The sequence below is a fragment of the Antennarius striatus genome, chromosome 10, assembly GCF_040054535.1.
Source record: "Antennarius striatus isolate MH-2024 chromosome 10, ASM4005453v1, whole genome shotgun sequence".
Classification (NCBI taxonomy): Eukaryota; Metazoa; Chordata; class Actinopteri; order Lophiiformes; family Antennariidae; genus Antennarius; species Antennarius striatus.
Genome location: NC_090785.1, coordinates 15,750,164 through 15,763,757, shown reverse-complemented (window position 1 = coordinate 15,763,757; position 13,594 = coordinate 15,750,164). Strand labels below are relative to the sequence as shown.

General features: G+C 38.9%; 2 protein-coding genes across 3 annotated transcripts; both read left to right on the top strand.

Annotated features, from left to right (window-relative positions):
- Positions 1–1,060: 1,060 nt before the first annotated feature.
- On the top strand, positions 1,061–3,289 carry pin4 (protein (peptidylprolyl cis/trans isomerase) NIMA-interacting, 4 (parvulin)). The gene is made up of 4 exons (XM_068325094.1): positions 1,061–1,211; positions 1,303–1,370; positions 2,331–2,450; positions 2,832–3,289. The coding sequence occupies exons 1-4, from the start codon at positions 1,175–1,177 to the stop codon at positions 2,988–2,990; spliced, it is 384 nt and encodes a 127-aa protein (XP_068181195.1). The 5' UTR covers positions 1,061–1,174; the 3' UTR covers positions 2,991–3,289.
- An 850-nt stretch (positions 3,290–4,139) lies between these two features.
- faf2 (Fas associated factor family member 2) lies at positions 4,140–13,482 on the top strand. Of its 2 annotated transcripts, XM_068325090.1 has the most exons (12): positions 4,140–4,306; positions 4,567–4,686; positions 6,016–6,084; positions 6,224–6,358; positions 7,023–7,099; positions 7,192–7,330; positions 7,423–7,508; positions 7,714–7,805; positions 8,332–8,509; positions 8,724–8,895; positions 10,141–10,284; positions 12,191–13,482. In XM_068325090.1, the coding sequence occupies exons 3-12, from the start codon at positions 6,037–6,039 to the stop codon at positions 12,371–12,373; spliced, it is 1,254 nt and encodes a 417-aa protein (XP_068181191.1). In that variant the 5' UTR covers positions 4,140–4,306; positions 4,567–4,686; positions 6,016–6,036; the 3' UTR covers positions 12,374–13,482. The 2 variants fall into 2 exon arrangements, with proteins under 2 accessions (XP_068181191.1, XP_068181190.1); XM_068325089.1 differs by lacking the exons at positions 4,140–4,306; positions 4,567–4,686 and adding an exon at positions 5,023–5,117.
- Positions 13,483–13,594: the final 112 nt, after the last annotated feature.

Sequence of the window (13,594 nt, the reverse complement as noted above, 5' to 3'; positions counted from 1 at the left end):
GGAATATAATAAGTATGAGGCAACACCATTATTACAGTGCAGCAAGAAGCGGACACATGAGCACAAAAGAAGAAAATATATACTCTGCACTTAATAATCCAACATCCTTAAGAATTACGTGAACATTGACAAATAGGGGTAGTAGTGGATTATTGTCTGTCAAAAGCATTCTCAAGTATAATGAGGATTAAAGAAGGAATTAGGAAGTTTGGAAAGGAAGAACCCCTCCAATTCTAAAGAATATACACCTCATGAATTTAAACACACTCCACATTTTTGGATCCACAGACAACCCTTTCTCTATTTTAGAATTGATTTCACATATAAGCAGGCTCTCAAAAATTACTGCCGTAATCAATACTGATGGGGGACATACTACTGATTGTGAAAATGTTATTGCTTTGGCCTTTGGTGTTATTCTTTTACTGCTAATTTGTTTGCTATTAATTTATTGTAATATTTTAAAGTCAGTTAGATACACTGTACTGGTTGTTTTGATATGACATAAACACATAAAGTCAGTGATACATATCATAAAATTGAGTTAGGGAATCTATTACATTACTTAACTGTAAATGTGGCTATGTAAAAAAAATTTTAATTGAAATACAATGAGCAAAGGGAACATACTGCAGTATACAGTGACTCCACAAAAAATAAAAGAGAAAATACCCTTATTCCCTTGTCCATAAATCAATCTCCACTTCAAATTAAAAATCGTGGCTAGATAGAATAGAAACATTTTGTCTAACCAAAGACCAGGCAAAGTCACTTCATTATGAGAGATACAATATGAAGGAATTCACCTCCTTCAGTCAGACAGGAAGTACAGACACCAGACAATTCATTACTAGGGCTATTGAAGAAAACAGCAGAAAACATATTCATTCATTCATTCATTCATCATTCATTCATCGTCTTTTTTTTTTTTAAATGTTTTTAAAAGTGAACGGGTTTCCCTGAAAAAACTCTTCTGTCTTTATTCCAAGCAGAGTGGCGCTTCCACTCCGGTCCAGCTTGTGGCGCTAGACCTCAGATGCAAGTCTTGTTCCAACCACCAACAAACATGACGGAGCTGCGCTGTCTGCGCAGGTAACTGCGCGTGTTGTGGTTGGCGCGTGTTGTCCTGCTCAATTTCAGTGGTGTCTTTTATTTTATTACACTTCAGTGCAAAATGCCACCAAAGGGAAAAGGTGGTAAAGGCGGTAAAGGTTAGTCTCCCATTGTTTATCCGCTGTTAATGGCGTGTAATTAACTGTGAGCTTCAGTAGACGTGTGGGTTAACATTCTCTACGTCCACAGGAGCTGCTTCAGGAAGCGCAGACTCTGACAAGAAAGAGAAAGCAGCAAAGGGAGGAACGTCTGTGAAGGTAAATATTAGTCCTTCTCAGGCGTGAAGGAAGCGGTGTGTGGTGTTCTTTCAAGACTATTTTTATAAAGCTACAAACGCAAAATGGCTTCTTAATCATCAGTTCTGGCTCACATAAAACAAAAAAAAATCAACTGTGATAGCTTGCATTGGCTTGTTTGTTCACAATATCAATGAGTGAGGACTATTTTTGAAGGATTGCCTTAAAGAGGTGAATACTTCTTAATGTGGTTTTGGATATGGAGTCAGGTTCTGGATCAGTTTTTCCACTTCCACATTGTCGGATAGGGCCTTTTTTTTTCTTTCTCATTTTGGCAATAAAAGAAAGATAAAAATGATTCTGTCCTGCTGTTTGCATGTGATTGTGATCCATCTCATGATCTGGAATCAGCATCAAATGTTGGGGTGGGGGTCCAGTATCTGTTGAAACACATAAGGGTAACCCAGACGAGTGGAGACAAGGCAGAGTCAGTCACTCAGGAGGATTTCATATGTGTCAAAAAGGTGAAAAGCTGCCTTAATGGGGAATTATGTGTATGGATAATTCACAAACTCCTGATGATAAACATGTTAGTAAACATGGTAGTAATCCGTTACCAGCATGAAGGAAATGGCGCAAACTAATGTGATTTAATACAAATAGGGTTTTAGCAATGTCATCAAGATGACATCACCATAGGTTTTGATGTGCACTTTGTGCCATGATGAATTATTGTCCTTAAAAGGTCAGACAAGACAAATTACCATACGGTCTGGTTGAGAAAACAGTCTTAATTCCTTTTGTTCAGGTTGTAACAGTGACACTGGTGTGGGTGGAAGTATGAGCTCTCTGAGTACCTTCTACCTGCATGTATGAGACACCGTTGGAATCCTTTACTGTTATAAAAATTAGCTTTTCTTGCATTCTAACAATCACTCCAAAATGTTTAAATGGCTATAATGATCTGTTCTTTGTCCCCAGGTTCGACATATCCTCTGTGAAAAACATGGTAAATGCATGGAGGCCATGGAAAAGCTGAAGGCTGGTGTTCGTTTTAGTGAAGTGGCATCGCAATATAGTGAAGATAAAGCCAGACAAGGAGTAAGAACGGCCTTTTGTTTATTCAGTGATGTAATATAGAATCAATACTTGCGTGATGGCGCACAAACACGAAACTCATCATGATCTGTCACTGGAGGTGAATTCCAGACTGATGATTAAAGCAGTTCTTTACTCCTCTATTGCACACACTATTGCTCCATCTTTGTTTTTATTTCACATTGTCATGTGTGAGCTAATTATAGTGATCAAACTGGTTAAAAATACAAGTTTTAAGTTCCTGTTTTGTCACAGCTTTTCGGTACGGTTCGCCCTTTTAACCCGCTTAATGTTTTCTTTCATTATCATTTACGTATTTATTGCATCAGCATCCATATCATCTTCACTGTGTTTTTTAAATCTGGATTTTTGTGTTAATGACAGGGTGATCTTGGGTGGATGACAAGAGGGTCGATGGTCGGACCTTTCCAGGATGCAGCGTTTGCCCTTCCTGTCAGCTCCATGGATAAACCTGTTTACACAGATCCTCCTGTTAAGACAAAGTTTGGGTACCACATTATTATGGTAGAGGGAAAGAAGTGAGGTTGGATGGCTCAATGCCTCACACACTGAAGACAAACTCTACGGTGTACTTTATTGTGAAACTGATCACTTCCTGATCTCACTGTTTCAATGCAGTTTTTGGTTTTCAGTGTGTGGAGTGTTTAAGAAGAAGATCATTAAATAACCCTTCTGTGTCTGCTTTGACTTTCTCCAAAAGTTAATACACCAGTTTTGGCTGACTGTAGATTTTTACTACACGAACATTGTGGCCAAACAAATTCACATGAACAACAGTGTGCCTGTTGGAAAGTAAAAAAAATATGTCTGGGAAATTCATGTATGACTGTTTATTTCTATCTTGTCTTTTTTAAAATATATTCATCACATACAGGTGAACTGAGGAGCTAACTACAAAGGCATGTGAAAAGACCAAAATAAACTTGAAAAACATTTCAAGCCAAAACATTTCAAATTGAGTGCTTACAGCATAGTATTTAACTATATATTAACACATTATCAATACCGGATTTTTCTATGTCCTAGTTCTTGTCAGTAACGTCAATCCTGTACTCGATCCTAATGACAACTGAATGAGAGAAATTATCACACAAATCGCTGAATTTTCTTCTATTGAGAAAAGTTGTCGGGAGGAAAATACAAATCTCTGCATAATATCATTTCATGTTCAACATGTTTAGTTTTGCATTGCAAAAAAAAATGGCCAGAACACCTTTTTGTAAAGGTTTTTTCTTTTTTTGTTTATTTCCCAAGGAGATTTTTTTCTTCTGCATAGGTTTGTTGGAAAGATTACATAAACACATGACAGATTTTCATGAAGTGTGGTGGAATGTTTGACCATATGATGACAGTGAACCCATAAAATTTATATCTGGGGCCTTTAATGAAAACGTCTTTCTTCAGTAACAACGTGATGTTGACGTTGACGTCATTCTAAATTCTAGGGGTTGGTTGTCTTGAAAGAGTCACTAAAGGAGTTTCAGTTCTTCTCAGACTCGCTTGATTGCTTCTTGACCTTTGATTTTCTTATTTTGAACAATGAATCAGCTATTTACTGTCAACGTTTTAGTTATGAACTTTTATTAGTCATTGTGTTAAAATATGAGTCATCATTCTCTGTTATTTTAATATTCATGTGTGTTGTACTTATTTCTTATTCTGGTTTTAAATTGTAGATTCTTTTAATTCACCCAAACATGGGAAGCAGCCGAGCCATAACAACGGACACATAGTTGACCACTCTAAAGAAGAAGAATGGTGTGAACTTGGCTGATTGTTGTGTCTGCTCAACTCCTGTCTTGTGACCCCAAACCTTCCATACTGATCTATACTGAAAGGTAGAGAGAAGATAGAAAAAGTACAACATGACAAAGAGTGTATCAGCTGTGTTCCCTAAAATGTTGAATACAGTATCTTCCTATCAGAGCACAATCAAGATAGAACACACACGCACACACATACGCACATTTGTCTGATCTTATTGCTAAACAGGGTCACAATCCCAGAATTTAATAAAGCATTAAACCCTGAGATTGGATCCCTGCTGAAAGGTCCACTGAGAAATGTGAGGAATTTTTAAAGTCTTTTTCTAACAAAGTTACAGAGGTTTGGCTAGCTGTCATTTGTCACCTATGGCCTCTGTTGTGGTTGGAGATTCCTGCTCTTCCCAGTGATTGAGACGACCACCCAGAGCCAGGTCCTTCCTCACGTCCTCTGAGTGAGTGAAGGTCATCCATGATTTAATTTTGTCTAGATTAGTTGACTGCAATGGACTTTATTCTGGTATCAGCAGACTAACATTCAACAACTGCAGCTGATCTAAAACACTGCTGATAGACTTCAAACCTATGATGACAAGGGACCATAATATTGAGATATTTTTATTACAGATGTTTAGTACAGATTTTTCAAAATTGCTAGTGTTTCGTGAAATGTTTGGATTGTGAGATGATAAAAAAGGAAGTTCCGCCGGTTATCATCCAGAACGCTAGGGGGCAGCATTCAGTGGAGGTTGTGACGTCACACCTCGCATCAGGAAGAGACAGTTTACGTTGTTACGCCTTGCTAGATTATTGGCGAGGTAAGATGGCGGCGCCAGAGGAGCCAGAATTATCTCAGGCGCAGACTGAAAAACTCCTTCAATTTCAGGTAACGAACCTAAATCTGATACAAAAACACGTCTGTTTGAATTATACAACAGTAATAAGCTGTTGTTGAAAGTGGATCCTCGTAAATAGATGTTACCGTGTGTGTTTAAACGTTTTATGCACAGCCAACTTCGTCAGCGTTACCCCTTAGCCCCATAACGTTTAGCCATCAACTTGAGCCAGAGCTAACGACAACGTAACTAGCTAACATTAGCTAAGATATCTGGTAAGTTAGCAGACTTTAAAGGCCGTGGTTGCACTTAAATTTCTTTGTTTGTGATATTAAGAAGAAATACGTATATATCAAGTATTTGATTGTCTGTTAAACTAATTTTGCATCATTTTTAGAGTACATTTTCACTCCAGGCTAACATAAACCTGGGTAACTTGATGTTTTTGAAGCTTTTAACCAAAGACTTCCAGAGGTAACATTAACACAGCAGTCACGATCGAGGTGTCTCTGAAATTTATCAGCGAAGCAGTTATTTTTATTTGAACGTAATAAAATATTTGGTATTGTGACGAACCCGTGAGTGTATTCCCCCCCATAATTTGTTTTCTGTTCGACCGTTGTTAGAACAGAGCTGTAAGCTAACTACAAAAACGACTTGTTTTTGAGCCAACCTGGCTAACTCCTTTGGTCACCCGGTCAGGGCGTGGATGTTGTTTCTGTGTAAACGTTGGCATTAATTTCGAGTTTGAGTGGTATGTGCTTTATTTATTCTTCTTTTTTACTGTTTGACAGTCATTTAACTAACGTTTATTTTCATTACAACTCTTGTATAGGATCTGTGCTGAAATCTAATAGCACGTAATATGCTAACTAAAACATTTTCAAACGTCATTTTCTGTATTCTTTTGATCATTTTCATCCATGGCTTTGTTTAAATGTCTAACAGGACCTAACAGGTTTGGAATCAATGGACCAATGTCGTCGGACGCTAGAACAGCACAATTGGAACATAGAGGTAATGTCATAGTACAAATTGATTCCTTTACAGATTCTGTAACATGTACTGGATTGCTCTGGTCCGGACGTCATTGTTTTCTTGTGGGTTGACCACAGAATGGACCCAGTTATAACAGATTCAAATGCAAATGTTTCAGGCTGCAGTACAAGACAGACTTAATGAGCAAGAAGGCGTTCCCAGTGTGTTTAACCCTCCACCATCCAGACCATTGCAGGTCAATACAGCAGACCATAGAGTATACAGTTACATCGTCTCGAGGCCACAGCCCAGGGTAGGTGTACAGTTCCTTTCCCCCATTTGTTCTTTAGATTACAATCTCTGTTCAACTTTTGCATATGCTTGACTTTACTAGACTTCCTTTGGTTTACATCTCAGATACATTTCTAACTTAAAATTGTGTACTACGTTAGTTGACCAATGGAGCAGACAATCTAACTGATGTCTTCAATACATCCCGCTTCAAAGCGGTGATGTATTGTAATTGTCAGTGTCCGTCCGTTTGTCCATCCACCAAATATCTTCGCAACTGCTGCAGATAGAAAGATGAAACAAAAGCCCATTACAAAAGGGATGAAAATGAGATGACCTTGACCTTTAGAAAGCTAGGTCAAGGTCAAATTTCAACTTTTTGTACACACAGGAACCGGATAATATAGAAAGACGAGGGAGAAGGTCAGTGTGAGTACGACCATAGATCAAAGCTAGTGCTCTGATATATGGAAGTAGGCTAGAGCACTAGCTTTGATCTTTGACTTATGCAAGTAGGTCAGGGTAAAATTTTGAATTCAGGGGTGTTGCGGGATGTTGCAGTCTCTGACTGCCTTGGTTCTAGTTTTCAGTTGCATTTAAATTTTCTAAAAAGTCACAGTATATCACAGATAATTATCTATCGTTTCATATTTGATTGGTACTACTAAATTGTTTCCTCTTTCCAGGGATTACTAGGATGGAGTTACTACTTGATAATGCTACCTTTCAGATTTACGTATTACACACTCCTGGATATATTCAGGTACATCATGCAATGTGATTACAATTTTAACTCTTGAAGGTAACAGTGACAGCAGAAAAGTATTTGATCTCAATATTTTTTTCCCACTCAAGGTTTGCCCTGAGGTTCGTCAGGCCAGATCCTCGTGGTCGGGTCACAGACCCTGTTGGAGATGTTGTGTCCTTCATTCATAGTTTTGAAGAGAAATATGGTAGATCACACCCTGTTTTTTACCAGGGAACATACAGCCAGGTGGGTTAAGATGTATGGAGTGACAATGAGAAACTATACTTATTTTTACTCTGTCAATTATAACATTGCTTTGCTGACCCTGATACCTATAGGCACTAAATGATGCCAAACAGGAACTCCGCTTCTTATTAGTGTACCTTCATGGGGAGGATCATCAAGACACTGATGAGTTTTGCCGGTATGATACTTTGTACCTCATTGACCTACATCATTTAGAGACAGTCAGATACAGATACTCTCAATGAAGACACAGTATGATTACTGTAGAGTTTGTCACTTGAAATCACATGAACTTAGCATATTTTTAGATCATTTGTGTTTATATTCACATCCACATGAAAAATGAGTTAAATGTGGTTTGCTTTAATTTTGTCATTTCATAGCTCTACATTATGTACAGAAGAGGTTGCAACCTTCCTGAACACACGGATGCTGTTTTGGGCATGCTCAACCAGCAAGCCTGAAGGCTACAGAGGTACACAAATGTATTGTTATTTTAGGTCAGTTGTTGGCATATGGCAAATTTTGGCATACTGTAACTTAATGTTTATGCGAACGAGATTTGAGACAAAGTCAGACTGATTTGAAAATGGAAAGAGAATCCTCTTTTATCTTTGCTGATTGTCCACTATTGTATTTGTCCTCCCCCCACAAACAGCTTTGAATTCGCTGTTTGTGAGGGTGACACTGTCCCAAGACAAGAATCAGAAAGATATGTGTGTTGTGAAAATAATCTAATCATTGAAGCTTTCTTTCCTGGAACAATATGAATGCTGATTTTGTCACATGTGTGTGTTTTTGCTTTGACTACATTTTGCCCCTTCTGTATGTTGGCTTTGTAATCAAGAATGTGACACTAGCTTATTGCCATATGAGTGCTAAATGGAATACGACTTGTTTTGCTTGTGTTTGAAATGTGAACATGCCGACCATGCAGTTTAAATTACTGAGATACATACTGGCAGTACATTTAACATTATAATGCTTGGATGGTGTTTCAGTGTCCCAAGCATTGCGGGAGAACACATATCCATTCCTTGCCATGATAATGCTGAAGGACCATAAGATGACAGTCGTGGGCCGACTGGAGGGGCTCATTCAGCCAGAGGACCTCATCAATCAGCTCACATTCATCATGGATGCCAACCAAACACATCTGATGTCAGAACGCCTTCAACGGTAATCAATCCATCTATGGTAGACTGCTTCACCTGAGTGACATCAGGTGAAGCAGTCACAAGTTTGCATAAAACTTCCTGTATTTTGTGATAAACATTCAGGCTGAAATTGTGACGTGTTAATCAAGTATTTTCATCGTGTAGCAGTTTGTTTCATGTTGTCGTCTTTTATACCAGCTATAGAGTTTTGTAATTTAAAAGAACACATGTTTCAGGGAGGAGAGGAACCAGGTCAACGAGCTAAGGAAGCAGCAGGATGAGGCCTATCGGGCCTCCCTCCGAGCAGACCAGGAGAAGGACCGAAAGAAAAGAGAAGAGGAGGAGCAACTAAGGCAGGAGGAGGAGAAAATACGACAGACTGCCCTCGCCGAGGAGCGAAGGCGGCGAGTGAGTCTGATTTTACTTTAAATCTGTATAAAACACTGAACATGGAAACTTTTTGTAATAGGGTGTACAAAATATTAGTTTAACGTCTCAGCTGTGCTGTGATAACTGCTGTGATGTTTCAGAACAATGTAACTATCTCAGAACACTTGAATTACAGTATTTACAGTATAAAGCGCATTGGATTATAAGGCACACCTCTAATGAATTGTTCATTTTATAATTTATTTCATATATAAGGCGCACCGGATTGTAAGGCGCATAAAAAAATAAAAAATAAAATAGATTTAAAAAACTAGTGGCTGTAGTTGCGCTATCCGTCCACTAGATAGAGCATTCATGACCTTTAATCAACTATGAACAGCCCCTATTATGTCAATGAGGCCATTCTGAGCCTCATCAATGAAACCTGATCACTTGATCACGTTGCCATCTTTGAGAGAAGTCAACACGGATATTAAAAAACCTGACATCAAAAACTGGTTAAATTCAGACCACTTAGTTCAAACAGGGTGGATTATTTCCTGATCTGAAGTTCGAAGCAGATATTTAAGCTCTGACGTTCGTCTTCGTTTATTAATTAAATATTGTTTCGATCGATTGGTAGTCCAGTCGGAGGTGAGGTGCAGCTATTTGCTGCTGTGTGTCCTAAACAATTTTTTAACTAGTTTTTAATATCAGGCTGCTAATTTACTCGCAAATGCAATGCTCTGTTTTCAACTACATTTACAAATCAATTGCAGCACACCAGACACCTTTGTCTAGCTGTGACTCTGCTCTTGAAATTTCAGGAAAGGCTGGAAGTTCAGCTTTAAGGGTCTTATATTCGCCTCCTGTTGCAGCATGCACCAGGAGGCACCCTACTAATGTTAATATTAATCCATATGCAAGGCGCATCGGATTATAAAGCGCACTACGGGATTATGAGAAAATTTTAGGATTTTCGGTGCACCTTATAGTACAGAAAATAGTGTACATTGCTTTAAGTTTTATTCTTGTCTTATTGAACTTGCACTAATCCACTGCAAGATCTTCTCTTGTGCTGATATTGAGAATCAGGTGATGTTGTTGTTCTATATGATGATTTTCCCTGTGAGCTCTTTGATAAATACCCTTAAAGCCTTTACTTGAACACGTGTACAATGTCCAGACAAGGATTTATGCTCCAGTTATCTCTGCCTGGAGGCGGAGAAGCACGGGATGGCAATTCTTGCTGATTAATATTTCAAATTTTTTTGTTGTGCCCAGACACTGGAAGAGGCGAAGGAGCGAAAATCAGAATGTCTTCCCCCAGAACCACCTTCAGATGATCCAGAAAGTGTCAAAATAGTATTTAAGATGCCCAATGATACACGAGTAGAGAGACGATTCCTCTTCGGACAGTCGCTGACGGTGAGTTATGACGTCTGTTCACAGGATGTTGACCTGGTGGATTTAACGGATTTCAGTACTAATTTCACTATGACATGTGCCCATAGTTAAACACCTGTGGGTAATTTTGGACAGGATGTATAACCAATGCATATACAGTACAGTATTGTCCACACTATAAGACGCACTGGACTATAAGGCGCACCCTCAATAATTTGTTTTGTTTTATAATTAATTTCATATATAAAGCGCACTGGATTATAAGGCGCACACAATAAAAAATAAATAAAATTTATTTGATAAACTGCAGTGCTGTAGTTGCGCAATCCGTCCACTAGATAGAGCAGCACTGCTCAGGCAGTCATGATTGCAGTCATGACTTCCTGACTACCTTTGAATGGCTCCTATTGTTATGTCAATAAGCCATTCTGAGCCTCATCAAGGAAACCTGATCACTTGATCACTTTGCCATCTTAGAAAGAAGTCAACACGCATATTAAAAAACCTGACATTAAAAACTGGTTAAATTCATTACGAGTCAGTGCGAACAGAGCGGATTATTTCCTGATCTGAAGTTCGAAGCAGATATTTAAGCTCCGACGTTCGTCTTCGTTTATTAATTAAATATTGTTTCGATCGATTGGTAGTCCAGTCGGAGGTGAGGTGCAGCTATTTGCTGCTGTGTGTCCTAAACAACTTTTTACTAGTTTTTAATGTCAGGCTGATAATTTACTGGCAAATATGATGCTGTTTTACTCCTAGAACTGACTTTAACATCGGTGTCTCACCGCCGTGAATCTCACAGCACGTCGCTTCAGACAGAATACACAAGCCAGAATGCGCCCCTCCGCCCCCCCCAGAGCTATCAACTACATTTGTAAATCAATGCAACAGCAGCACAACAGACACCTTTGTCTAGCAGTGACTCTGCTCTTGAAATTTCAGAAAAGGCTGGTAGTTCAACTTTGAGGGTCTTTCATTCACCTTTATGCCAGTTTCTCCGTGTGTTTCCACAGACTGATAGAATGGACCGTCACTAGATTCCAGATGACAGCACAATGACATTTTTAAGACCAATTAAGTTTAAAGTGGGTTATTTCCGACGCCAAATAGTTAGGAAATACTGAGATCAGTCAGTAAGTCAAACTTTATTAATAGAATTGTTGAAAGTTCCTTATGTATCCCTACGTAATCACCGGTGCTCCTACAGTCTGCTCTACCATCTGAGAGCAGCTCAGTCAGAGCCGGGACTCTGGTGACACCCCTTGACTACCGTTGTTAGGGGGCGTGGGCCCGAGTGCCTTGAGAAGGGGCTCCTCTGGTGGCGGAGTGCGGCATGACTGGCGGCCAGACTGCCGGCTCTTTTTCAGGGATCATGTTTTTAACCAATATTAATATGAATATTAATCCATATACAAGGCGCACCAGATTATAAGGCGCACTACAGGTTTCTGAGAAAATTGTAGGCTTTTAGGTGCGCCTTATAGTCCGGAAAATACTGTAATCCCTCGTTACTCGCGGTTAATGCGTTCCAAGAACAATCAGCGAATAGCATGCGCGTACGGTATCATGTGACTACCTACTAAAAATCAGCGATGTAGTGAAGCCTGAACACGTGAGGGATTACTGTAGTGTTAGTTTCCATACTTTGAGTATGGGGAAAATGAGTAGATAGTAAATGTTCATAATAGACCAAATTTGAGCATTAATAATTCCAATCTGATAAATATTTCATAAGGATTATACAACATAAATGACAAAATCAGTATGTTTGAGCCAAACATTTTTTTCCTCAGATACTGTCATAAATAAACTCACCAAATGTCTCATTGCTGTCGAACATGTTAAAATGGGCTATTATTGCAAAGCATTTGTCTTTCTTCTTCATCTCCAGAGTATTCACTTTCTATTTTCTTTTCTTTTGCAGGTAATATACGACTTCATTTTCTCATTGAAAGAGTCCCCAGAGAAGTTTCAGATAGTAACAAACTTCCCTCGCCGAGTCTTGCCCTGCCTTCCAACTGAAGAGCAGCCCAACCCTCCCACACTGAAAGAGGCTGGACTGAGTCGCTCCGAGGTCCTTTTTGTTCAGGACCTCACGGACGATTAATAGATGACATACAACCTCTAAGTGGAAATACATTTTCCTCCATCCCACTTTTTTTTTTTTTTTTTAAAATGGCCATCATACACAAGGGATCATTGAGTCAAAAAAAAACAAACCCTAACCTGGAAAAAAAATATTAACCTCCTTGCATCTAGTCCTTGTTTGGTTGTGTTTACAGGGTTCCCAATAGCCTGGAAAGTCTTGAATTTTATCAAATAAATATTTCTTGAAGTCCTTCCTTGAACTCATCTTTATGTCATGTGGACAAAGAAGTTTGATTTCCATTGTCTGTGCAAGATACCAATTCATTGTTGTCCATCGTCGTCAGTGTTGGAGCAAAGGATTAAGCAACTTCTGAAATGTACTGAGACTGTAGCGTAGCTTTGTACAAACCAGGATCATATCCCAGGTCACTTGATACCTGGGCAACGTGTTTTAATAACCTGCTGACATACACGACGCAGCATGTAGCAGGTTTATACAATGGTGTGAATGCCTTTGCTATGTTTTGTCAAATATTTTGTCATCCATTTTTCCTGATTCCATTTCTCCTGACAACTCCAGAACTGGTTTTAGTGGTGGACGTTCATGTATAAAATGTGGAAAGCAGTGAGCTTGTGGGAACAGATCGAAGTTGGACAGAAGTCATGGGAACCCTGTTTCAAATAGGCCATAATCTGTACATAAGTTGGATATTTAAAAACACAGAATTTACCTTTGCTTTGTTTTGACTTATCTGTGTCATAAAATGACCAAATGCAGGTTGACTATTATATAAAGCAGACGGCCTCAAGTTAAAAAAAAAAAATTAACAGATGCCACAGCTTTTATATGTGGCCTAATCTAGGAAAGAGTCTGCCCATAGTGTGCCTGTGGTTACTCATAGATGCCTGTAACATCAAAATGGGCTCATGTAAAATGTAATTTTCCAGCTATAAATTAAAAACGTTTTAAAAATGTGGTTTTATTGGCAATGTACAACACTTGTGCATCACATGACGCGAGTGCATCACACTAGTTCTTCACAGGGCCAACACCAACAAAAATGACATTTTGCATGTTATTGAAAAGCGAGTCAAAGCCCTGAAAACCGCAGACATGTCCACAAGAACTCGGGTGGATTTGAATTCAGGACCCTCTTTTCACACAACAGTGCTTCTCACCCGCACCATAAAACATCCACATGAATGTTGGATGGAGCACACTGATGGATTAGCGTTCTTT

Bases quoted from the DNA above. Each gene is read 5' to 3' on its own strand.
- faf2 (XM_068325089.1), top strand. From the start codon at position 5,055: ATGGCGGCGCCAGAGGAGCCAGAATTATCTCAGGCGCAGACTGAAAAA. The intron at 6,359-7,022 runs GTAGGTGTACAG...TCCTCTTTCCAG, and splicing joins TCTCGAGGCCACAGCCCAGG to GGATTACTAGGATGGAGTTA. The intron at 10,285-12,190 runs GTGAGTTATGAC...TTTCTTTTGCAG, and splicing joins TCTTCGGACAGTCGCTGACG to GTAATATACGACTTCATTTT.
- pin4 (XM_068325094.1), top strand. From the start codon at position 1,175: ATGCCACCAAAGGGAAAAGGTGGTAAAGGCGGTAAAG. The intron at 1,371-2,330 runs GTAAATATTAGT...CTTTGTCCCCAG, and splicing joins AGGGAGGAACGTCTGTGAAG to GTTCGACATATCCTCTGTGA. The intron at 2,451-2,831 runs GTAAGAACGGCC...TGTTAATGACAG, and splicing joins AAGATAAAGCCAGACAAGGA to GGTGATCTTGGGTGGATGAC.